The 25,433-nt window shown below is 56.3% G+C and overlaps 1 protein-coding gene across 1 annotated transcript; it reads left to right on the forward strand.

Annotated features, from left to right (window-relative positions):
• The first annotated feature begins 4,849 nt into the window (after positions 1-4,849).
• Positions 4,850-25,002, forward strand: LOC135884614 (glucagon receptor-like). Its single transcript, XM_065412037.1, has 13 exons — positions 4,850-4,927; positions 7,149-7,245; positions 8,799-8,906; positions 16,233-16,354; positions 17,086-17,192; positions 17,560-17,716; positions 18,864-19,023; positions 19,759-19,819; positions 20,923-20,992; positions 21,806-21,894; positions 23,208-23,346; positions 24,241-24,282; positions 24,931-25,002. The coding sequence occupies exons 1-13, from the start codon at positions 4,850-4,852 to the stop codon at positions 25,000-25,002; spliced, it is 1,302 nt and encodes a 433-aa protein (XP_065268109.1).
• Positions 25,003-25,433: the final 431 nt, after the last annotated feature.

Consider the following 25,433-nt stretch of genomic DNA (forward strand, 5'->3'; position numbering starts at 1 on the left):
ATTTCTCTGCCCTCTGTCCCTTTGTTCCTCAGTTCCCCCTCTGTGCCTGAGGGCCCCAAACAGCACCAATAGCAACTGGCAGCCTGTGTGAATCCCAGGACAGCTGATACAAGCCCCCATACAGGCTCAGCCTGCTGACTGTGGGGCTCAACACATGCTGGGCTCCAGTCAGCATCTGCTCCTGTCCAGCTAAGGAACAACAGAGGGAGAAGCCCTTCCTGGAGTGAGCTGATGAGTCTTCCTTCCTTAGCTCTGGAGAGGCTGCTAATCGCAGCCAGTCCTCAGTGAAATGCACTAGCAGAGAGGGCCCTGCATGCTGAGTGCAGCAGACATGCTTCTCGCTGGGACTTAATGCGGGGGGGAGGGGTGTCCTGCATCCACGGCTGATTCACCCCTCAGCTGCGCTCATTAAGGGCCGAGAGGGCTCCAATTAAAGCTGTGCCCTGGGAGCACTGCTGCTTTCCCAGTGCCCAGGAGGATGGTGGCTGTTAGAGGTGGGTTCAAGGTGGAGAGATTTGGCTCCAGATTCCAAGCACCCCAATGGTCAGGGTCTCTGGAGCCAGATTTGGCCAAAGGCTCTTTGCCGACTGGTCCTGCTGGGGGGCGGAAAGCATTGATTGACAGGGAAACAAAGGGATGGCTGCCCAGCTCCTCCCTATGCTCCCCTGGGCTGAGCAGGACACCCCGTTACATAGCTTTGTGCCCTGCTGATTGCAAAGGGGTTTGCTCCAGCAGGGAGGCTGAGTGCAGACTCACTGGCTAGCTCACCAGCCCCCTGGTTGTTTGGCTGCAGCCCAGCGCTCTTGGAACACCTGCACGGCTGCACCCTATGCTACGCATGTCCCCTTCGCTGGGCCAGCATCCCAGGGGACATTGCCCCTAACGGCTCGGGGGCTGCAGCGGGAGCTAGCACTGCAAGGGTTAAGAGCAGCTGTTGTTCAGATCAAAGTGGGGAGCTGCTTGTGCCTTAACAATGGCCTGAGAGCCGTTTAACCCCTTCTAGTCTGACACCAGACAGACACCCAGGCGCTGTAGCTGCTGTAATGTCACTGCTGAGCCTGGGCCCGCTCCGGGAGAGTGATGGAGCTGCCCAAGGAACTCTGGTGCCTCTGGGACGCTGCCTCCCCCACCCCCACCCCCAGCTGGGCTGGCAAAAGGGAGGGGAGAATTTGGTCTGTGGTGCAGATGTTTCCCTGAGCCTGCTGGTAGCAGTGACTCAGCTCGCTCTAGTTATCAGAGAGAGGGTGCCCCATTTTGCACCATGGCTGGCAGGAGCAAGAGCAGAGGCAGAAGGGATGGGTGGGCCCAGTGAATCCTCCCAGGCTGTGCCAAAGGGTGGGGAACAGTCCTGTGTCCATGCAATACTGCAGGAGGAGAGCAGCAGTCCCGGCTGGGCTGTGGGGAGGGGGCATCCCAGGCTGTGCTGCAGGATATAAGGATAGTCAGCATGGATTTGTTGAGAACAAATTGTGTCAGACAAACCTAATAGCTTTCTTTGACAGGATAGCAAGCTTTGTGGATGGGGGGAAGCGGTAAATGTGGTGTATCTTGACTTTAGTAAGGTTTTTGATACTGTCTCACATGACCACCTCATAAACAAACTAGGGAAATACAACCTAGATGGAGCTGCTATAAGGTGGGCACATAACTGGCTGGAAAACCATTCCCAGAGAAAAAACAAGGAGTCTTCGTGGCACCTTACAGACTAATAAATTTATTTGGGCATAAACTTTCATGGGCTACAGCCCACTTCATCAGATGCATGGAGTGGAAAATACAGTAGGCAGGTATAAATACACACAGGGCCGTCCCTAGCCATTTTGGTGCCTTACCAGTCCCCCCACAGAGGTGTGTGTGGCCCCAGGCCTCCGTGGGGGTGGAGGGCTGGCCCCAGGCCTCCGCAGTGGGGCAGGAGCAAGCTTGGAGGGCAGGGGGGAAACCGCCCCCCAGCACGAGCTGGCGGAGAGGAGCGGGTTGGGGCCGGGTTGCTCCACTTACTGCTGCCCGGTGAGTGCAGGGCAGGCTCGACCCCGCACTCATGGGGCGGCGGGAAGTGGAGTGCCGGTCCCAGCCCACTTGGCTCTGCTCCCCTGGGTCACAGCCTTGGGGCTTGGGGGGCAGAGGGGAATTGCCCCCCAGCACTCACTGGTGGCGCAGCTGGGAGCCGGTGACGCGGAGCGGGCTGGGGCCGGGTCACTCTACTTACCGCTACCCGGTGAGTGCAGGCTGGACCCCTGTTGCAGTCCTCAGGGGAAGGGATGGAGTGGGGGCGGGGCTGGAGCAGAGCAGGGGTGGGAAGAGGCAGGGCGGGGGCGGAGCAGGTGTCATATAGTCACACTGCACCTAATCTCATAGAATCCACTGGACATTTCATGAGTTTTACTTTTTATTAGTGTCATTTGTGGTTTATAGATCCAAAATCCTTCAGGGATTGTCACAAATGAGTGTAACATTCTCAACTGTGGGGTGTGCATTGGCTGAGCCTGGGGCAGGGGGTTGGGGTGCAGGAGTGAGGGGTGCAAGCTCTGGGAGGGAGTTTAGTGCAGGAGGGGGCTCCGGGCTGGGGCAGAGTGTTGGGGTGCAGGAGGGGGTGCAAGGTGAAGGCTCCGGCTGGGAGGCACTTACTACAGGAGGCTCCCAGTCAGTGGCGCAGCGGGGCTCAGGCAGGCTGCCTGCCTGCCCTGGCCCCACGTTGCTCCCGGAAGCAGCTGGCTGCTGGCACGTCTCTGCGGCCCCTATGGGGGAGAGAGGCAGCAGGCCTCTGTGTGCTGCCCACATCTGCAAGCGCCGCCTCCGCAGCTCCCATTGGCCGGTTCCTGGCCAATAGGAGCTGTGGGGATGGTGCTGGGGGCAGGGGCAGCACACAGAGCCGCCTCACTCTCCCTCCAGGGGTTGCAGAGACGTGCCAGCAACCAGCCGCTTCCGGGAGCAGCGTGGGGCCAGAACAGGCAGGCAGCCTGCCTGAGCCCCGCTGTGCCGCCGGACTTTAAGCGGCCCAGAGATTGCAATCGACTGGCAGAGGCTCCAGGATCAACAGGTTGGTGACCAATGATTTAGATAATGGCATAGAGAGCACACTTAAAAAGTTTGCGGATGATACCAAGCTGGGAGGGGTTGCAAGTGCTCTTGAGGATAGGATTAAAATTCAGAATGATCTGGACAAACTGGAGAAATGGTCTGAAGTAAATAGGATGAAATTCAATAAGGACAAATGCAAAGTACTGCACTTAGGAAGGAACAATCAGTTGCGCACATACAAAATGGGAAATGACTGTCTAGGAAGGAGTACTGTGGAAAGGGATCTGGGGATCATAGTGGACCACAAGCTAAATATGAGTCAACTGCTGTTGCCAAAAAACAACAACCATCATTCTGGGATGTATTAGCAGCGGTGTTGTAAGCAAGACACGAGAAGTAATTCTTCCGCTCTACTCTGTGCTGATTATGCCTCAACTGCAGTGTTGTATCCAGTTCTGGGTGTCATATTTCAGGCAAGATGTGGACAAATTGGAGAAAGTCGAGAAGAGCAACAAAAATGATTAAAGGTCTAGAAAACATGACCTATGAGGGAAGATTGAAAAAACTGGGTTTGTTTAGTCTGGAGAAGAGAAGACTGAGAGGGGACATGATAACAGTTTTCGAGTACGTAAAAGATTGTTACAAGGAGGAGGGAGAAAAATTGTTTTTCTTAACCTCTGAGGATAGGACAAGAAGCAATGGGTTTAATTTGCAGCAAGGAAGGTTTAGGTTGGACATTAGGAAAAAACTTCCTAACTGTCAGGGTGGTTAAGCACTGGAATAAATTGCCTAGGGAGGCTGTGGAATCTCCATCATTGGAGATTTTTAAGAGCAGGTTGGACAAACACCTGTCGGGGATGGTCTAGATAATACTTAGTCCTGCCATGAGTGCAGGGGACTGACTAGATGCCCTCTCGAGGTCCCTGCCAGTCCTATGATTCTATGATAGCTGGGGGATGGGTGATATACACATCCCACCTGAGGAACCTTGTGAAATGCTCAGCCCCTGCTGCCAGCTGGACTCAGGCGATCTGCCGTGACGTTGTGGGGAGACTCTGGCTCTGAGCGATGCCCCACATGGGCTGGGGCACCGGCTTGCCTCGCCCCACCGCTGCTGCCCATGTTCTGGCTGGTCTCAGTTCTCTGTGGCAGTGGGTCAACCTTCCTATATGCACACTAGGATGGCTCTGTTTTCCTCCAGCTGTGACCAGGGCCGGCTCTGGCTTTTTGGCCACCCCAAGCCAAAAAAAAAAAAAAAAATCTTGTGGCGCGGATGCAGGGGGACTGGCTGGGGGGGGTCAGGGGGAGGGAGCGGGCGGGAAGGGGGCGGCCAGGGCTACAGCAGGGGCGCTGCCACGCGGCCCCTCCCGCTGCGCCGCCTCCTGCCGCCTGTCGCGAGGGCTCCGCTCCGGTCGGCGGGGAGGGAAGGAAGAGGACTGCCCTGCAGGGCACTCTGGTTCTCCGCACCGCCGCCCCCTACAGGGCGGCCAGAGCGGAACAAGAACAACAACAACAAAAAAGCGGCCGTGCCACCCTAGGATTGGGCAGAATGCCGCCTCCAACAATCTGCCGCCCCAAGCACCAGCTTGCTCAGCTGGTGCCTGGAGCCGGCCCTGGCTGTGCCATAGGGAGAGAGAGTCCAAGGGGCAAAGCACAGCTGCGGCCACGCTGCAACCAGCAAGCTTAGCGCTCTCCTGAGTCCACTGCAAAGTGATCACTTCTACTCCCCTTCCCTCTCTCTTCCAGACGCCCAGGGACCCCGGCTCGGCTCAGCGACCCTCGCACCTGGGCCAGCAACTGGTTTCTCTCCCCCAGACTCCAGCAGATAGCCATGAGGGGCATGTTCTGCTCCTTGTACAGCTGGATGCTTGTTCACCTTGCCTGGATGTGCCTCCTTTCCTCCATGCAGGTAAGGGTGCATGCACCTGCCAGGTCTCATCAGCGCCGACGGTGATCCCAAAGCTGGGCTCCCCACCCATGAGCATCTGCCCTCCCCACAGGGCCCACCCTGGGGAGGCAGAGAGGGGATTCCAGGCCCCTCCTCTTTCCAGCCCACCCTATGGAAATGTTTAATAGGGAGGGGAAATAATTTCCCAAGGATCCTGGTAGATTCTCCATCATTGGCAACTTTTAAATCAAGGTTGGTATTGTTTTAAACCGATTTGCTGTAGTCAAAAAAGAATTATTGTGGGGTAGTTCTACGGCCCACCTGATGCAGGAGATCAGATGAGATGGTCACAGCTGGCCTGGGAAGCTATAACTCTGCTATGACTCTGCCCTCAGTCATTGTTCTGTTCTGGAAGATGTTCCCTGCCCATCTCAGAAACAGCCCCTAGCCCGGCTCACAACCAGTTAATCCAGGGGAGATTCCGGCCCAGCCGTTGCGTGTAACACGAGTATCGCCAGGAGCAATGGTTACACCAGGGTGAACTTGGCCCAGTGGCTGCAGCTGCCCAGAGAATGGTCAGGAATGCTCCTGCCATTGCTCTAGAGACCCAGCGCCGCTCTGCTGGTGACAGCGCAGTCACCATCCAGCCCCGGGGGCTGCACCAGCTCTCCCCAGGGCTAGCACCAGGGATGGCCAGAACTCAGAAAGAGTCTCAGCGCAGATGAGGCCTGTTTGCGAGAACACCGAGCTGATCTCCTCTGCCCTGGCAGTGTGTAGGGAGAGCGGTGGGTTGTCGGGTGGCCAGGACCCAACTCGGATGCTCGACAGGGTTTTCCTGGAATTTCATCAGATACCCCTTAATGTTCTCAGGGTGATAGGCCCTGCTGCACCCTTCCCCCAGCTGCCAGTGCCCCCTAATCCTGACCCAAACACCCCACTATAGCAAGATTGGGTTCCCTACCGCTCTCCACCCCCTGCCCTGGGCCCCACCCACAGCTGTGCCTAGGGCCCTCAATCCAGCCCTGCACCCCCTGCCGTTCCAGCCCTCGGCCCCCCCACAGCTGTGCCCATGGCCCTCAATCCAGCCCTGCACCCTCTGCCGTTCCAGTCCCGGGCCCCACCCACAGCTGTTTCCAGGGCCCTCAATCCAGCCCTGCACCCTCTGCCGTTCCAGCCCTGGGCCCCACCCTAGGGTTGCCAACCCTCCCGGTTTGGCCAGGAGTCTCCCAGAATCGGGCTCGATCTCCCGGAGGCTACTGAAGCCAAACTGGGAGATTTTAGGCCGCTAAAAGTCTGGCGGCACAGCAGGGCTAAGGCTGGCTCCCTGCCTGCCCTGGCTCCATGCCGTTCCCGGAAATGGCCAGCATGTCTGGCAGTGGGTCCTAGGAAGAGGCACGGCTAGGGGGTCTCAGCACGCTGCCCCCGCCCCGAGTGCCGACTCCCATTGGGAACAGGGAACCGTGGCCAATGGGAGCTGCGCGGGTGGTGTTTGCAGGCAGCGTCAGCACGCAGAGCCGCCTAGCTGCCCGTGAGCCTAGGAGCCGCTGCCAGACATGCTGCCAACTTCCGGAACCCACCCGAGCTAAGTGCCACCCAGCTGGAGCCTGCACCCCGAACCCCTTCCCGCACCCCAACCCCCTGCCCCAGTCCCCTCCAGCACCCAAACTCCCTCCTGGAGCCTGCACGCCAAACCCCTCCTTCACCCCAACCCCCTGCCACAGCTGTTAGCCCCCTCCCGCACCCAAACACTCCTTGAGCCCGAACCCTCACCCACACTCTGAACCCCTTGACCCCACCCTCCAGCCCAGAGCCCACACCCCATCCCGCACCCCAACCCTCTGCCCCAGCCCGGTGAAAGTGAGTGAGGGTGGGAGAAAGTGAGCGATGGAGGGAGGGGGGCTGGAGTGAGCGGGGGGTGGGGCCTCGGAGAAGGGGCAGGGCAGGGGCTGGGGCTTGGGGCAGGGGGACAGGTGGGAGCAAGGGTGTTTGGGTTTGTGTGATTAGACAGTTGGCAACCCTACCCCACCCACAGCTGTGCCGATGGCCTTCAATCCAGCCCTGAACCCACTGCCATTCCAGCCCTGGGCCCACCCACAGATCTAGCCTCTGCCTCGTGCTGTACGCTGATCTGGCTGAGCAAGTGGGAAGGGGCTGCATTTTCCCTGGCGGTCCCTGTGCTCCAGGCAGGGCTACCGGAGCCCTGGGCCGGCGTGAGACTCTAACCTGAGATCTGTCCTCCCAGCACTGCAGAGCGAAAGTTCTGGAGAAGACCTTTGAGGAATGGATGAGATACCGGGACGAGTGCTTGAAGAAGCTGGCAAATGAGCCATACCCCACAGGTAGGGCAGCCCGCAGGGGCAGTGCTGGGGGGTTTGGAGACCATGTTTAAGCACAGTGGATTTACTGCCTATGGCCACATACCCGCAGGGGCAGCTCCCTCCCAGCAGGGGTTGTATGGCTTTGCTTTCGGCTTAGACCGGCGATGGCCACAGTGAAATCTTGGACTGGGGGACTGCGCATGGGCAGGCTGGAGCTAAGACACTCGAAGCGTGCCTGCGCTTTTGCAAGTGCGGGGAGAGAAACTCCCACAGGCCAGCCCTTTCCTGGGGATGAGGGCTAGGAGCTGGGATGTTTCAGGACACGACAGTCCCTGCAACTCTGCCCCCCCCCAACAACTGCCAGAGGCTCCCCCCCCCCCATGGTTCATTAATACTACAACCCGCAGTGCTGATTGCCTCATGGCCATTCCACTCTCCAGCCAGTCCCCGGCCTGCTGTCTGAGCTAAGAGCCACCTGCTGCGGCTGACTCACCAGCCTGCTCAAAAGCCCACCCTGACTAGCTATTTACGGCCCCCAATCTGTGCGACCATGGGCAGCATCTGCCCGGCTTGCACTGTGTTAGCCACCATCGACCCATTGTGACGCCACCATGGCAACTGGCTGCACGTCCAAGGTGAGGAACTCAGAGCCTGTCTCATCAAAGGCCGAGAGGAGATGAGACAGATACATGGACAGAGGTTTGCAGAGAGTTCCTGGGGCACTTGGGTGGCAGGTGGCATGGCCCCCACAGTGTGGCACTTGGAGCTCTGGGTGCTGAGAAGAAGCAAAGCATGGTGCAGGGCTCCAGGAGACAACTCAGCTGGGCTGCCTGCTCCCTGGGAAATCCTGTCCAGGGTCCAGGCCGACAGCCAGCACTCAGACTGGCACATGAGACAGCTGCCAAGGTCCCAGGCCCAGGTCAGTGCGAGGGCGGGCAGGATTCTGGGAGTTTGGCCATCACTAGGCGTTGCTGGGCTCTAGCCTTTGCATTGCAGTAGTACCTTGGGGCCCCAGTCAGAGGTCAGGGTCCCACGGTGCTAGGCGCTGTGCAGACATGGAACAGAGCAATGTACAGACCAAGTAGGGCAGGTTCCCAGGGAGTGTGCACACAATCACTGAAGCTCGCAGTGTTAAAGCTAAGTCTCAGCATTTTGATTTAAGGAGCTCCCAGTAGTAGCCTGGGTCACTGTGACCATGAGAATGGCCAACAGGCTGGCAGCACCCCACAAGGGCAGGTGACCCGAAGCTCAGGGAAGTCAGGGCCTAAGTGAGTCCCAGGACATTGGATCAGGCTCTCCCTGAGAGCAGCAGGTGCTGGCTGGGATGGCTGGAGAGCTGTTTGCAGAGTGGCTTCTGGGTGGCGGCAGGTGGAGAGTTCCAACCCGCTGTGCAGAGCGAGTCGGCAGGGGAGGGGAATGAGGAATGCTCTCAGCTAACAGGTGTGACCACCTGCAATTCCCTAGGCCAGGCTGTTTGCAAGGCCTGTGTAAGCAGATGATGGGAATGGTGCAGACCAGGCACTGCGCAGACAGCTGGCCTCTTCCCTCCTGAGCTTTGCCTTTGTCCTTCGAAGGGCTCTACTGCAACCGGACGTTCGACATGTACGCTTGCTGGCCAGATGGGAGCCCGGGCAGCACCATCAATGTGTCCTGTCCTTTCTACCTGCCATGGTTCGAGAAAGGTAATGCCCCAGTGCCCTGCTCTGGAGTCTGGCATCTGACTCCACAGGGAGTCACAATCCTCTCCACTGTGGAGATGGGGAAACTGAGGCACACCACAGGGAACTGACTTGCTCAGGGTCACAAGTCAACGGCAGGGCTGTGAGTAGGACCCGGGGATTCACTTTCCCTAAACCCTCAGGGCCTTGCACACCTCAGGGCGTCACTCACCCCTGCACAGAGTGGGTGTGAAACACGACCAGGTCTCCCACAGTGAAGTGTCTCACGCTCGCTGTGCACTGGTGAGTGACTGCACAAGGGGTTAGAATCAGGTGCCTGGCACCTCCGAAGAGGCACTCAGCACCAGGGCTGCAGGCTCACATGCAGAGGTGCCTTTTTGCTGTGCCTGCATATGGGGAGGGAGGCCCATCGCCTGCACCCCCCCCCCCCATGGGGCAGGAGGAGCCCCTCTCTATAGCACTCCCCTCACCTGGGTCAGCTTGCCCCATGACTCTGTTGCCTTCATGGGCCACTCACCCAACCCAAACAGCTGCAAACGATGGCCCGACAGCCTGCACCAGGCCCTGTAGCCTCATCACCCAGGGTGAGTCTGCGAGGGATGGGAGAACAGCTTGGAAACAGGAGAATCCACCTGCCTCTGCAGCCAGAATCCCCTGCAGACAGGCCCTGTGCTGAGCCCCCAGTGCAGGGTAACCATCTCCCCACCACACACCCCGGCCACTCTTGGGCATCTCTTCCTCTGCCAGTGGGAGCCCAGAGGGGCAGCCAATACACAGTGAGAGAGGCTGTCATGAGGACGCTCCTGGCCTGACTCCAAGGGTCTCAAGAGCCAGCCTGGCCTTGTGGCCTGATCTTACAGAGCCATGTGCCGGGCTGTGCTCATCCACTCCACGCTGGGAGAAGCATCTGAATGTTGCGGTGGTGCTGTCAGCCCTCTGGGGCTCCTCCATCACTGGAGAGGGTTGGCAACAAACTAAGCCAGCCATAGGCCCCAATAGAGGGCGTCCCTGTGGTAGCATAAACCAAATGTACCCATAGTTCTTTGAGTATCGACAGACTTTTATTCAGGCATCACACACGTCCTGGCAATACAGTAACTCCCCACTTAAAGTCGTCCCGGTTAACATTATTTCGTGGTTACGTTAGGGAACATGCTCGTTTAAAGTTGTGCAATGCTCCCTTATAACATTGTTTGGCAGCCGCCTGCTTTGTCCACTGTTTGCAGAAAGAGCAGCCCATTGGAGCTAGCTGGTAGGGGCTTGGAACCAGGGTGGACCAGCAGCCCCCTTATCAGCTCCCTGCTCCCCTAAGTTCCCTGTGCAGCAGCCGCCCAGCAGGCTATCGATTGCCGGGCAGTTCAGCTGTCCCTCCCCCAACTGCCGTGTGCTGCTCCTGCCCTCTGCCTTGGAGCTGCTCTCAGGAGCCTCCTGCTTGCTGTGAAGGAGGGGGGGAGGAAGAAGTGTGTTAATGTCAGGGTGTCCCCTCCCCTGCTCCTGCCCCCCACTTACCACATCTACATAGAGTGTGGGGGGGGGAATACGACAGGGCTCAGGCCGGAGGGCACTTGCTGGCATCTGCTTCTGTCTCAATTTGCTGATCTACTTAAAAGGGCAATGTACTTAGAGTGCAGTCAGCGTACTTAAAGGGGCAATGCGTGTCTCTCTCACACACACGGTGTATGTCTCTGTCTCTCTCTGCCATGCTGTCTCCCCTCTCTCCATTCGTGCTGCCTTGTAGAATGTGAGGCTACATTAACAACAATGTGTTAACCCTTGAGGGCTCAGCCGAGTGCTAGTTCATCATTTAGCAGTAATTTAGTATTTAGTATTTTCCCTGGGAAATATCCCACCCTCTTCCACCCTCTGACTCCACCACCTCAACCAAGCTTCACAATCATCATTGCTGTGTACAGTATTACATTGTTTGTTTAAAACTTATACTGTGTATATGTGTGTATATATACACAAAATATAGTCTTTTGTCTAGCAAAAAACATTTCCCTGGAATCTAACCCCCCCTATTTACATTAATTCCTATGGGGAAATTGGATTCGCTTAACATCGTTTCGCTTAAAGTAGCATTTTTTAGGAACATAACTACAACGTTAAGCGAGGAGTTACTGAAGGTTCACGGTCCCAGGCATTTCCTCAGTCACTAACAACGCACAACACAACCTTAGAACAACCGCATGTTTCCTTGTTTCACTCCCAACCTATGCCCGCTAGTGTAGGGTTGCCAACTTTCTAATTGCTGAAAACCGAACACCCTTGCCCTGCCCCGCCTCTTCCCCTGAGGCCCCACCCCTGCTCACTCCTTTCCCCCCTCCCTCCGCCGCTTACTCTCCACCCCCCTTCGCTCAGTCCCCCCTCTCCCAGGACACACCTGCTGCCTTCAGAGTCAGGCTGGGAGGAGCTGACATGGAGCTTGCCCACCTGCCCAGTCGGGACACAGCGGGAGTCGGTCCCCGGAGCAAGGGGCCAGGGCAGGGAGGGATTGGTCCCTGTAGCGAGGGGCCAGGGCAATCGGGGCATGGGGGCAGAAGGAGGGGAGCAGACAGGAGTCCTCCCATCCCCCCGGGCGGTAGCACCTACCTCTTGGAGCCCAGTCCCGAAGCAAGCCACTGCTCTCTGTCAGGCATCAGCAACTGAGAGGAGAGCAGCTCCTTCATGTGTAGGGCCCTATCAAATTCACAGCCATGAAAATTGTGTCATGGACCGTGAAATCTGGTTTCCACCTGTGAAATCTGGTCTTTTGTTTGCTTTTCCCTAGATAATACAGATTTTACGAGGGAGATCAGCGTTTCTCAGATTGAGGGTCCTGACCCAAAAGGGAGTTGCAGGGGGGTCACAAGGTTATTTTAGGGGGGTCACAATATTGCCACCTTTACTTCTGTGCTGCCTTCAGAGCTGGGCAACTGGAGAGTGGCGGCTGCTGGCTGGGAGCTCAGCTCTGAAGGCAGAACTGCTGCCAGCAGCAGCGCAGAAGTAAGGATGGCATGGTATGATCCTTTCATTTGGTGATACCTGTGGGTGTCTGGTGGAGTTCACCCATTCTTACATCATGTCCTTGCTTTGGAATGAGGACCCGTAATACCCACCCATTTTGCACACTACGTTCACTATGTCACTTATAATGAGGTGTGAGCTCCTTATCAGCTTTGGTCTGGGACCATCCTCTAGCACAAACTCTCCAACTCTTGCGAGTACTGGATCTTCACTAGTCCTGATTTTACCTGTATACTATCACTGGAGGCATATGGAGACAATGCATTAGTAACACCCTCTCTTCACTTCTGTCTTTTTTGTCTCTCCAGTAAAAGCAAACAGGTTAAAGCATCTGCATTTCCAGCTTCTTACCAGCTTTGTACAAAACAGAATATTCATAGGCTCTTAATGTCACCGCCCGCCTCTGGATTCTGGGAGATGCCATTTGTGGTACAGCCTTTGTCTCATTAAACCCGGAGAGGAGGGGGTTGTGATCGGTGCAGATTATAAACCTACGCCCTCATATATATATTTGTGAGACTTCTGCACCCAAAGATAACAGCTAATCCTTCTCAATCTAGCTGTGAATAATTATGTTCAGCAGAAGACAGAGTCCGGGATACAAATCCAATTGATTGCTCTGATTCATCCACCATCTGGTGAACTAAAACGGCTCCAATTCCATAAAGAGATGCATCACAAGTCAAGAACGTTTTTTTAGCAGCTTGATAATGGACCGGGACTTCTGAGGACCGCAGCTCTGATATATGCCAAGTACAGAGGCATACTGAATTCCTTTGACTTTATCTCTCACTGGGTGTAGTTCCGGGGCATCCACGTTATATCCCAAGCATATCACTTCATGTACCAGGAAGGAAGACTGATCCCTTTTTAGGCACGCACCTGCTTTCATTAGCCCGTTTAGCACTTTTGCTAAATGTTGTAACTATTTTGTGTCAGTGGTATCTGTCATTAGTATGCCATCCAAATATACTGCCTGCCGTGGGGTACACTCACTGCTGTGGTGCTTCCTTGTGGCTACATATGGGGGGTTAGTTCTCATCCGGTCTGGTGCCCCCCTTCCATTGCTCATTTGCTAGCTCTGCAATCTCTCTCTCTGGACTTGGGGTGTTCCCTCTTCATGACTCGACCCCGCCAGGTCACTATAGTCCTCCCTTTCCAGGGTATCAAAGTCCCACTGGACCAACTGTCTCAGGCAGTCTTCTGATCCACTGCCAAGTCTGTGCCACTTTCCTAGTGGCTGGCAGGGGAACCCAGGCCTGCCCACTACTCCAGGTTCCAGCCCAGGGACCCTATGCCCAGCAACTGCAGTCTGCTCAACCTCCAACCTGTTGCCATGCCTTGGCCTCTTTCCTAACTCTTTTCTCTATTTTCTGGCCCATCTCCACTCCCCATGGTTACTTCACCCCTCTCGGCTTCTTGCCTGAGTCTGCAGTCCAAGGCAGGATCCCAGGGCTTACTCCCCGCTAGAACTCCTCCTTGTACCTAGCCAACTCCCCTCCTCTCTAGGGAGTGACTAACATAGCTCCTGCTAAAACTGCAAACAGAGCCTCAGGCTTTGGAACTGAGTACTGTTCTAATTGTGAGACCCTCTTTACAGGCAATTTACAGTCCCCAAATATGCGTACGGTGCCGTCTGGCTTTAACACTGGTACTATTGGTGCAGCCCATTCAGAAAACTTTCTGGATCCACAATGCTAAAGGCCAATGGAAAGGACACCAGCACTCACTGGTTCAAATTCTGGGATGCTTGTGATGACCCAAACAAAGACCTGATTGAATGCCTTCCCCATTGGCAGCAGACTGTGCTCAACCTCATGCGGACAACACGCGGAAGGTGTGTCTATCTCCTTCACTGATGGAAAAATCAAAGAATCACCGAATTGTAACTGTGGTGAGGTACAAACCATGCAACACATTATGGACAACTATCCCCTTCCCAGTTATGGTGGTGGCACAAGGGGGATCCACCTGGCTCAAAGCATTAGAATGGCTTTCGATTCGCCAGATTCAGTTATAATCCCAGACTGTTGCTTTTCAAATGCCATACAAAAGAAGAACAGGCTCAATAATACCAGTGGCTCTAGTTTTTTTAATTAAATTTCTACTTTTTGTTTCATAACAGAGGGTACAGATCTGGGTTTGAAATAACAAGGTGTGACATTTATGTAGATTTTTAGCAGTCATGCCTTTTAAGGTGCCCCGTTCATCTTTAAATACTCCTTATATGTATTTAAAACAGTTTCCAGAACTAGATCATTTTCTGATTTCAAGTGATGCACTTTTCCCTTCCAGTCCAGTGAAAGGTCATCCAACCATCCTTGACCGAGCAACTTTGGGTCAGGGCCTTCAGTCACAAGCAATGGTGGATGCCTTATTTGGCTCTGGTGGGAAACCTTTGCATTGGTGGCTCCCAGTATCTTTATTGTTTCTCCAGTGTTTCATTTTATCCTATGTTTCTGCACTGGAGATGGTTTGCTATCTTTCCACAAGGTCTCACATGCTTCTTGGCTCATAATAGTCATGCTACATCCTGTATTTGAGTTCAAACCGTGCATTTTCCCCCCACTTACAGTCAGTCCAATATGAATGGGATCTACTTTAGGAATATTTGTTTCAGTTATACTATAAATAGGATAAGTCACTTCCTCCTCTTCTTTTTCACTGCTTTCCTTCTTCAGTACATGAAAGGTACTGTGGCTATGAGGCTGCTTTTCATCATGGTTTTATGCCTCTGCTTGCTTGGTTTTATTTTGACACAGTCTTCTAACATGCCCAGTCAATCTGTAAATGTGACATTTTTTATGTTTAAATCTGCAGACATTTGGGGTGTGTTTGCCTCCACAATAACACTCCCTGCTACTGATTGGATCACTTTCCCAGGTTGCCTGGCAATTTTGTGCACAGTACCTTGTGTTTCCTGAATGCTCTTCTGAAGGCTTCTGTGACTTGTGTTTGTAAATCCTGTAAGTTTTTCTTTGCAGATTCCATAGCCTGGGCTGATTTCAGAGCTGTTTCAAATGTTAACTGTGTCCAGACAGTAATCTCCTTTGCATTCTGTCATCATTAATGCCACAAACTAATCTGTCTCTTGGCATTTGTGTCAGAATTACACCATAATTGCAATCTTGAGGGAGCCTCCTCAGTCCTGCCACAAATTCTCCTACTGTCTCCCCCGATTTCCTTGACCGAGAGTTAAACTTAAATCGTTCTCCTGTTTCACTGGCTGTTGGGTTGAAATGGTTTTTTAACAGATTTACTAGCTCATCAAAAGTTTCATCTCCAGGCTTTCCAGGGGTTAACAGGCCCCTACACTGCTGAATGTGATAGCTTTCTGCTTACCTTCATCTGTCATAGCATTAGCAGTGACAAAATAAGATAATATTTTGCAGTATTCTGCCCAAGTTTGCGGATTAAATGGTAAAATGGTCCCAAAGGTTGCAGCCATTTCCCTGGTGTTTGTGAGGATACTAACGCACGCTTTCCTTTTGTCTTCATTGAGGGGTCGGCTCCACCTCATCACCATAGATTGTAGCTTAAACCAGTGGTTCTCAAAGCCGGTCTGCCGCTTGTTCAGGGAAAGCCCCTGGCGGGCCGGATCGGTTTGTTTACCTGCCGTGTCCGCAGGTTCGGCCGATCGCAGCTCCCACTGGCCGCGGTTCGCCACTCCAGGTCAGTGGGGGCTGCAAGAAGGGTGGCCAGCACATCCCTCAGCCCGTGCCGCTTCCCGCAGCTCCCATTGGCCTGCAGCAGCGAACCGCGGCCAGTGGGAGCCGCGATCGGCCGAACCTGCAGACGCAGCAGGTAAACAAACCAACCTGGCCCGCTAGGGGCTTTCCCTCAACAAGTGGCGGACCGGCTTTGAGAACCACTGGCTTAAACCAAATGTACTCCAACTTCTTTGAGTATTAACGGTCTCTTTAGTCAGCCAACACTCATCTATCCTGGCAATAGCTCCACAGTTGCCAACAACGCACAACACAACTCTAGAACAGCCATACATTTCCTTCTTTAACTATCTGCCTATTCCCCCGACTTCTTTGCCAGGCCTGAAGCAGAGCTCTGTGGAGCTGGAAAGCTTGTCTCTCTCACCAACAGAAGTTGGTCCAGTAAAAGATACCATCTCACCCACCTTGTCTCTCTAATATCTGAGCTCAACATGGCTACAACACTGCAGACATACTCCTCTTAGAGGCTGGTTTATTATACATATTATAACGGTCCCCAGGATTGCCAGTTGTGGGGAGCCTGGGGGATCAGGCTTTTGTCTGAGGGGAAGGCAGTCAGCCTGAAAGGTGACCCTGGTGCACTCTGTGTCTGCAGTGAAACACGGGCTAGTGAGCCGCAAGTGTGGGCCGGATGGGCAGTGGGTGATGGTGAACGGCACGCAGCCATGGAGGGACTACTCCCAGTGCGAGGAGGAGATGGAGTCCACCATGGAGGAGGTGAGGCTGCTGCTCCTGATGGGGGGTGCCCCCGACTCTGTCCACGCCAGCCCCCTGACATCCCAGTGGCGTGGGCTGGGGCCCAGCCAGACCTGGGCTGGGCTGGGTTGGGAGGAGTGTTGGTGTTGGGGAGTGGGGGACACAGGAGCCTGAAACAAGAGGGATAGGTGGTGGCAGGATGTAATAATGCACAGGAGGAGGGGAGTGGGGATGGATGTGTTATAACGCACGGGGGGAGGGCGTGTTATAACGCCTGGTGGGGAGGGGAGACCATTCAGAAATAGAGTTCAATGTAAACACAAGTGCACAGCTCCCTCCCCATCTCTGCTCAGTCACATGCTGCCTCCCCCTTCTTGGGGTGCTGAACCCCCACTCCCTGCTCTCCTCTCCCCAACGAATCCCATTGTCTGGCTGGGGCTGGGGTGGTCACAGCTTCCCACTGAGCCCCTCAGCCCCACTCCCGGGTCATTGTGGAGGCCATTCAGAGGCCCTCGCCAGCTGGGGAGCTCAGAACTCAGCTCCCTGGGGTGAGGAGGGTGTGAGGTCAGGCCCCAGCAGCCCAGGTACATGGCTGAGCTGGGGCCAGGGACCCAAGCCCACTGTCCCGCGGGACTCTGTTTCAGCAGGGCTAGTGTGTCCCCCGGTGGGCGCTCGGAGTGCGGGGAGGCCAGTGGGGGCGGGGGTGGCAGAACTGACTGTCTGCCTCACCGGGTCCCCTTTGCCCATGCCAGGAAGGGGCCCGCCAGCTGATGGTGAGTTTCAAGGTGCTCTACACGGTGGGATACTCGCTGTCGCTCCTGGCGCTGGTCTCCGCCCTGCTCATCCTCACCATCTTCAGGTAGGGCCTGAGCCTGGGGCACGGGTGCTGTGTGTGCTGCACCGGCAGGGCGTGCAGCGGGGCTCTCCAGTGGGATGATCCTGTGCTGGGCGCTGGGCGCAGTGCTGCTGCAACTGACTCTAGCATTGCAGGCATTACAGTGCCTCCTGCTGGGGCAAGCAGGCAGTGAATGAGCTGTGAGCTTGGCACAGCTAGCCCTCCTGCTGCTTTCCCTAATCCTGCTTGGAGAGGGTCGGATGGCAGTAGCTGAGCGCTCCCCCCGGCCAGTGCTTCTCCCCCCTGGCCTGCAGTGCATGATGCAAGGAGAAGGTACATTCTTTTTCCTCAGCTCTCCAGCGCTGAAAGCCGTCTCTCTCTCTGGGCCTAGGAAACTCCGCTGCACCCGCAACTACATACACGCAAACCTCTTTGCCTCCTTTGGGCTGCGGGCCATCTCGGTGATTGTCAAAGATGCGCTGCTGGAGAAGCGGTGGGGCATGGAGATCCTGCATGTGTCTGACTGGGAAGCGCTGCTGAGCAACGAGGCAAGCCCACCAAGAAACCAAATTCTCCTTGGGTGGGGGTGGAATCTAACTGCCAATGCCTGCGCCCCACTCCCTGGCTAGCCATGGTGGCTACCTGCTGTGCCCAGGTCCATAGCCCGACAGCTGGGCAGGGAGGCTTGACTTGGGGCTGGGGATGCAATCTCTGTGTGCTGGTGGATCTGAGTGCCAGTCAGTGCTCAGATCCACCAGCACCCAGGGATTGCACCCCCAGTCCCAACCACTAGGTGGACCTGGGAGCACTCAGAAGGACCCTCTGGACGGGTGCATCTATTGGCTCAGCCGGAGGGGGGTTCTGCCAGTTTCCCACAGGTGAATTTTTAAAAGCTGTTGAGGATCCTAAATCAGCACCACAATATGTATGTGAGCTTAAAAACCTCCACCCAACAAAGCAGGGGAAATCAGCCCCTCCTTCACTGGCCTACCACAACCTGAGTTGATGGATCCCTTCCCCCTTCCTCAGGGTGGGGCAGCCCAGTGGCTGGAGCACTGGCCTAGCACTCAGGAGACTCAGGTTCTCTTCCTGGCTTTGCTAATGGGTGATCTCGGGCACATCGTGTCCCCTTTCTGTGCCTCAGTTTCCCCATCTGTAAAATGGGGGTCATGATAGAAAAGTGCCATAGAACTGGTTGTTGTTATTTTATTAACAAACGACCTGCCCCCTGCAAATGCTTCCCACACCCTATCACTGAGCCAAGTGATGATGTTTCCCCTGCTGGCCAAGATCCGCTGTGCCTTCCCTCCCGTCTCTCCCCAATAGCCCGCCTGGCCGTGTCTCTGACGGGATGAGAGTTGGGCACTTTGCTCTGGGAGATGAAGCCCTGGATGTGAAGAGGATCACCAGAGCAGCAGGGGAGAGCGCCCTCCAGTGGGGTGATGTAGCCTGGATCTCCCTGCGACTCCTGGTCACATCCATGTTAGCCTACCCAGTGGTGGGCCGTGCCTGGTGTCATGGGGGGCACAGAGTGTGCTGGTGAATGGAGACTCCCTGGTGGGAATAGACAGTGCTCTAGGCATATCCCAACTGGCTGCACTTCTAATCCCAGATCCCCAGCTCAGAGTATCCTAGTCTCCTCTTCCTGCACAGTCACTTTCTCTCTCTCTCTGGGGCTCCTCTCTCTCTCCAAAGGCTGCAGTTGGCTGCCGGGTGGCTCAAGTCGTGATGCAATACTGTATTCTAGCCAATCACTACTGGTTTCTGGTGGAAGCTGTCTACCTGTACAAGCTTCTGATTGGAGCCGTGTTTTCCGAGAAGAACTACTACACGCTCTACCTGTACCTAGGCTGGGGTGAGAAGGAGAATGGGAGTGAGTGTGAACGGTGGCCTGGGTGTGTGTGTGTGTGCACACGAGGAGGCAGCATGGTGAGGGTGTGGGCATGAGGTGTGGGTAGGCAGTGTGGGGATGCATATGGCATGGGTGAGTTGGGTGTGTGCCTGTGGTGTGGTCAGGTAGCATGTGCGGGCAGGCGTGGGGGCCTGGGCGGGCAGGGGCCTGGGGGTACGTGTGTACAGTGTTTGCCAAAGTGAGTACTAGAATTACAGAGGATGTATCGGGGAGCACAGGGGGATGTGGGGCGCTCCAAGAGGGCAGAGACTCGGCCAAGTGGGCAAATAGCCACCAGGTTCCCCACCTGGGCGACTTGGCAATGGACTGACACCCAAGTGGTTTCCATTCGGTTCTACGTGCCCATCAGACAGCAGCTCACGCCCCTAAAGCAGGATCACTGCTCACCGCTGATAGCGCCTCACCAGGAGGGTTAAGAACTTAGTGACATGGATGAGTGGTGACCCCTAGTGGCGCATGCATGACACAGGAAACCCTCGCTAGGTGGGGAAAGTGGAGGCTTGGGGTTGTGGCCTGTCCTCAGTCCCCCAGGGATGAGAATCCCCCGGAGGGCAGGAGCAGGTCTCTGCCTGGATCAGGGAGGGGAGAGGGGGTAGGACATCCCCTCAGTTTGTGAGAGCTGCCGTTTCAGCTCAGGCAGGTGCTTGGACTTCACAGGGTTTGCTGTGTGACTTGCAGGAACCCCCGTGGTGTTCGTGGTGCCGTGGCTGGCGGCCAAGTACCTGAAGGAGAACGCAGAGTAAGTGCAGATGCTCCTCGCTCCACTCCCCCAGCAAGCCAGGCTCCACGCTTCGCACCACCTGGGTTCTAGTACGGAGCAGCCATGGGAAAGGCAGGGAGAGCTCTTCCACTGAAACCAACGTGCATTGACTGCTGGGGAGAGAGGCATCTGATTCCTCCACTGCCATGGCCCACCCCGGCCCTGGTGTGACTCCCCTAGGGGTGAGGGAAGAGTTCAGCCTCCAGGGTTTGGTCAGTGCTTGGCCCCCCTGGTGGGGCAGGGCTGGTCATGAGTAGGGTGACCAGACAGCAAGTGTGAAAAATCGGGATGGGGGTGGGTGGTAATAGGAGCCTATATAAGAAAAATACTCAAAAATAGTAACTGTCCCTATAAAATCGTAACATCTGGTCACCCTAGTCATGAGTGCTGTGCTTGGAGGTGCTTTCTGGGATGGTCTTTGCATAGTGGGAGCAGAGCAAAGACCCACCCAGCTGATTTCCCACAGGCCACCAAACGGGGCTGGTCACTGCTGACCTGGGCCCCTGGAACTGGGCCCGGGAGTGAACAGCTCCATCTTCCAAGCCATGGAGCTATTGGGGATAAGCTCTCAGCCTCAATAGCCCAGCCAAGACCATCAGGAGGAGACATGAAAAGGAGCCCATCCTTGGCCTGGCGGTGGGACTTGTGGGCTGACTCCTGGGGGTAGCGAGCTCCAGCCATCAGGGAAACACAGGCCTGACCTTCCAAGCTCCCGCTGCGGCAGAATCTGAGGCACCCTCCAGGGTGTGGGGCAGGGAAAGAGATTCTTTCACTAGCCCACAGCTCACCAGGCTCCTGCAGTCCCTGCCCTGGCCCCTGCTGGAAGCAGACAGGTTAGCTCCGGGGGTGGGTGAGATGGGAAAGGATTCCAACCCCTGGAAAATGGGCAGGCTGGCACAGCTGGTGATAGTCATTCCTGGGCCTTCGGTGCTGAGGGGCAGCGCCTCTGTCCAATGGGCCAGGACGTCCCAGTGATACAGTGGCAGTGCTTTCACCTGGCCCCGCTCTGGCTGTGGATGAAGCACGGCTCTCCTGCCTGCTGGCTCCCCGGTGTTTAACAGCATGCCTCTCTTGTGCCACAGGTGCTGGGCTCTGAATGAGAACATGGCCTACTGGTGGATCATCAGGATTCCCATTCTGCTGGCGTCCCTGGTAGGTGATCTCAGAGGTCTGTGATCGAGGGTCACATACGAGGCATGGTGTCTCTCAGATGACAGCAATTAGTCTCTTGCAGTCACTGATAGTCTGGCTCAGCTCAGAGGTTGAACATGGCCCAAGGATAGCAGCAGCTCCTGCTGTAGAAATCACCATCCCTAATCCACAGCACTGCACCCTTCCCTAGTGACTTTCCCACGAGCCTGCCCTGGGAGGGAGCTCAGAATCATTATCCCACTGAACAGCTGGGGAAACTGAGGCTCTGGGGAGCACTCAGCCAGTCAGGAGCAAGCGCCTACACCTCCTGGCTTGCAGTCCCCTTGTCTAACCACTAGGGGGTGACAAAGAAAGGAGACTTGTCCCCGCCAAGTAACTAACCCAATTGAACCCCTCTGATTAAAAGAGAAACACCCATATGTGGGGTCCTGGCCCCGGCCCCTCCCGATTCCTGACCTGGATGTCGGGGCAAGCAGAGTCAGGACCCCAGAGACGCCATCCCACATGTTCTGTTGAGCCCAGTGCATGCTTGGAGGGGGCTGTGTGAGTCTAGTGGGGGCTGGGTGGCTCCCCAGGCCATGCCGATGGGCTCGCTGTTGAGTCTCTGGGGACGTTCATGCTGCTCCCTGCCCTGCCCTTCCCTTCATGCTCAGCTGCCCCTGCCCTCAGAGGCCGTCACTGTCAGAGTGACCCGGGGAGCCCAGGAAGGATAAAGGGGGGTGCTCAGCCTACACCCCCCCAAGGCTGGCCCAGACAATATGCAGGGGCCCCTGGATGAATGTAGAAGTAACCCTCCACGTCCTCCCCCCACAGATCAACCTGCTGATCTTCATGAGGATTCTGAAGGTGATCCTGGCCAAGCTGCGTGCCAACCAGAAAGGCTATGCAGACTACAAGCTCCGGTGAGCTGCCTGTGTGTGCGCCTGCTGGGAATGACTTCCCAATGGGTGCCTATTGCGCCGGCCATTCTGGATCTAGCTCCCCTGCATTGTAAACCCAGGTCGGTGGGACCCATGCATGTGGACTCGGTGTGTCCAAGCCTGCGCTTGTGTCCACACTGCATTGGAAGCCTGGACCCGCTAGCACCTCCATCCCGCACTACACCGCCTGAGCCAGGTCTATGGCTTGAGCTCCATCCACACTGCAAAATGATAGGGCTTGGACCCCAGTCTCAGTGGGATGCAGGCTCAGACCCACCCCCTCGTGGGACTCAGGGCTTGAGTGCTTGCTGGCTGAGTTGGACAGATTTGTGTGTGGACCGTAGTGGGGGTTGGGCTCAAATCAGAGGCCGAGCCCAGGTTCACAATGCAGTGTAGACGTGCCCTCGGAGGTCTGGCCACGCAACCCACTGTCATGCAAATAGGACTGAGATTTTGTCAGCCATTACAGCAGGTTGTGTTAGCAAGTGGCTGTTAGCACAGGGTGTGTGTCTGTGTGTGTGTGTGTGCGCACAACAGATCAAGTCTGACCTGTGTATCACAGGCCCCTGAACGCTCCCTCCCCCCATATACGCCTACAGGCTAGGATGCCAAAGCTGTACCACCCACTTGCCTGACTTGAGGGTCTCGTTATCAATGTGGGGGTGTGGCCCGTGGCTCCTCCATCATTGGTACCAAATGGAGTTCATTGTGGCCACCGTTGCCCATGCCAAGCACCGATCCCAGTGTGCCATGCTCCATCTCAGCTGAGCAGCCTGACCGCATGGCATGCTGGGACCTGTTGCCCTCTCAGGCAGGAGTGGCTGCAGGCAGGGGCAACGGTGGTGTTTGGGTGGGTGGGTTCACTGACCCCTGTAGGGGCTGGAAGAACATCGCCTCCCGTTTCACACAGGGCAGCCCCCCCAGCGAAGCCTCCCAGCTCCTCCCCAGTCTGCTCCCAGAGCAGCATCCTGCTTGCCAACAGCCAACTCTCCGCTGTCCCATGCGGGCTCAGGCTGAGCCTGGGCAGTAACGATTCCCAGCTCCAAAGCACCACACGGCTGGTAGCTTGTGAATCCTCCCCAATCCCAGGCAGGGCAGGCAGCGATTACCCCTACGTGAGACCCCAGGCCCTTAGGCCAGGCTGGGACTAGCACTCCATCTATCTCCTCTGGCCCTCAGCACAGATGTTACCATATTTCTCCTCACACACCACCCCTGCTTTCCTGCCCCTCTGAACACAGGGCCCCCCGGCCCTTCCATATGAACTCTGGGAGGGGGATCTCGTCCTCTTTCAGGCTGGCCAAGGCCACGCTGACCCTCATCCCCCTCTTCGGGATCCACGAGGTGGTCTTCATCTTTGCCACGGATGAGCAGACCACAGGCATCCTGCGTTACATCAAAGTCTTCTTCACGCTGTTCCTCAACTCTTTCCAGGTGAGCCGGGAGCGCTGGGGCAGCCCTGCCTCAGGCAGGAGCAGAAAGCCTGTCCCCTCTTCCCCTCCCTTGTGCCACCATCACCCAGGGGAAAGCATGGCCCTTTCCCCTCCAGCCTGTCCACATTAGCCCATCAGCCCCGCTAGCCAAGCTGCAGCCCCTCCCCTGGCCCCACTGCTGTGTTGTGGGGCAGCGGGGCATTGAGCTGGGCTGCTGCTGAGGAACCCCCAGGACCCACACAGTCACCTGCCTTCCTTGGGCTGGAGGCAGGCTGGGCCATGCCCTGGACTGATGGCCCCTGCGAAACTGTTCCCGGCAGTGATGAGGTGCAAATCGGCGTCTGGCAGCTGAAGTGTCGCGCTGTGCCACACTCCAATCACCTCCGACTGTGTCTGCTCGGCCCGTCCCTTTCAGCATGTAAGCCCTGCGTGGCTGGCCTGGTGCTCCTGGGCTCTACCCGCCTCATCCCATCGCCTGGAGCAGCCTGGAAATAGCAGGCCCATCCCTGCCTGCTGTTAGAGAGGTGTACATGCCTGCATGCTGGGCTGGCAATGGCATCCGCATGCACTGGAGGGAGAGCCCCATTTGGGCAGTGCGTGGCCATGGCAGGCACAGGTCAGGGGCCTGTCCCCTGTGGGCCGAGGGCTGCCCCTCAGGAATCGTACCCTCCCTGTCCTGTTGTAACACTGCAGCGGGACCGGCTGGGGGGGATTGTGACTTAGGTGAGCATGTCGGGAGGGTTTTCCCCTCTAGCTGAAGCCAGCTGCGTCCCGGAAACTGGCCCTGTGGGATGCACTGAACAGCAGCTGCCAGGGCCTGGCAAAGCCAGGCTATCTTCTCAATGGGGAGGAGGGTCGCTGTGCTGCCTGGCTCACCCCTGTGCTTTCTCCCCAGGGTTTCCTGGTTGCCGTGTTGTACTGTTTTGCCAATAAAGAGGTAGGTGCCCCTTTGTCCTGCTCCCTGCTGGGGGGTTGCTCTCTGGCCCTGGAAACACCTGCAGTCAGGGCTCTAACCTGGAGCTGTGCTCTGTAGCCCAACCCTGGGTCTCTCTCTTGGGCTTTCTCTTCATTACGCTCCTGACAAGCTACTGCTGATTTGCTGTGTCCTGAATACAGAGACCATGCATCACTGGATATCCTGGGTGGTTAGGAGCCTTTGATTCTACTAAGAGCCTGTCGAGCTAAAAAACAAACCGGTTTTATTGGATGCATCCACCCTAGCTCGGGTAGGGGCTGCCTTGTATCATAGCAGAACTGGCGATATCATGCCCTGTGGCCACATGGTCCGTGGGCCAGTATGCCCCGGGGCTCACATAGGAACACAGTGGAGCTGTTTTTCAGTCCTTTGGGGCAGGAACTGCCTCTTCCTATTCATGGGCCAAATCCCTCCCTGGAGCAACTCCACTGAAGCCAGGGCCTTGTACCTGTGCTGAGTTTGGCCCACACCTCTGGGGCCCTGATCCTGACTGGTACCTCCGGGGCTAATGGAACGTAAGCCCTACACAGGCCTGGGGCAGCAGCTGTGAACCTCCCAAGAGGCTGTGAAGGAGAAGAGTAGCTCACAAGCTCCTTTCCTCCCTCCTAGGTGAAGTCAGAAATGAAGAAGAAATGGCAGCTCTGGAAGCTTGACCATCCGGCGCTCTGCTGCACACAGTGATGGCTGCACTGCCCCGCCTTGGGCAACCTGCCTGGGAAAGCCGCAGGAGAAGGGCCTCTCCCAGCTTGATGGCTGGGGGAGTAGGCCAAGAGGCCTGCCATGCTCCCGAGCCCTGGAGGGGATGTACCTAGTACTGCATCTCTGCAGACGAGAGCCTTGGGGATTGTCTGTGCACCAGCTGCTGTGGAGGGCAGGGCCAGGGATGGAGAACAATGGGCCCAGCTGGAGTTGCAGCAGGGCAAAGCACCGGTTTCCAAAACATAGCTGTATCTGAGAGCCACGGGTGCTGGTGTAAGCACTGCCTGAGCTGAGGAGCAGAAGCTGGGATCCTGCAGGCCTATACTGCAGCAGAACAGCCACTCCTGAGGCTCCCATGGGGCGAGGGACACACGGCTGTGGAGATACCCTCAGAAGACACAGGAGGCCATGAG

The sequence above is a fragment of the Emys orbicularis genome, chromosome 10, assembly GCF_028017835.1.
Source record: "Emys orbicularis isolate rEmyOrb1 chromosome 10, rEmyOrb1.hap1, whole genome shotgun sequence".
In the NCBI taxonomy this organism is placed as follows: Eukaryota; Metazoa; Chordata; order Testudines; family Emydidae; genus Emys; species Emys orbicularis.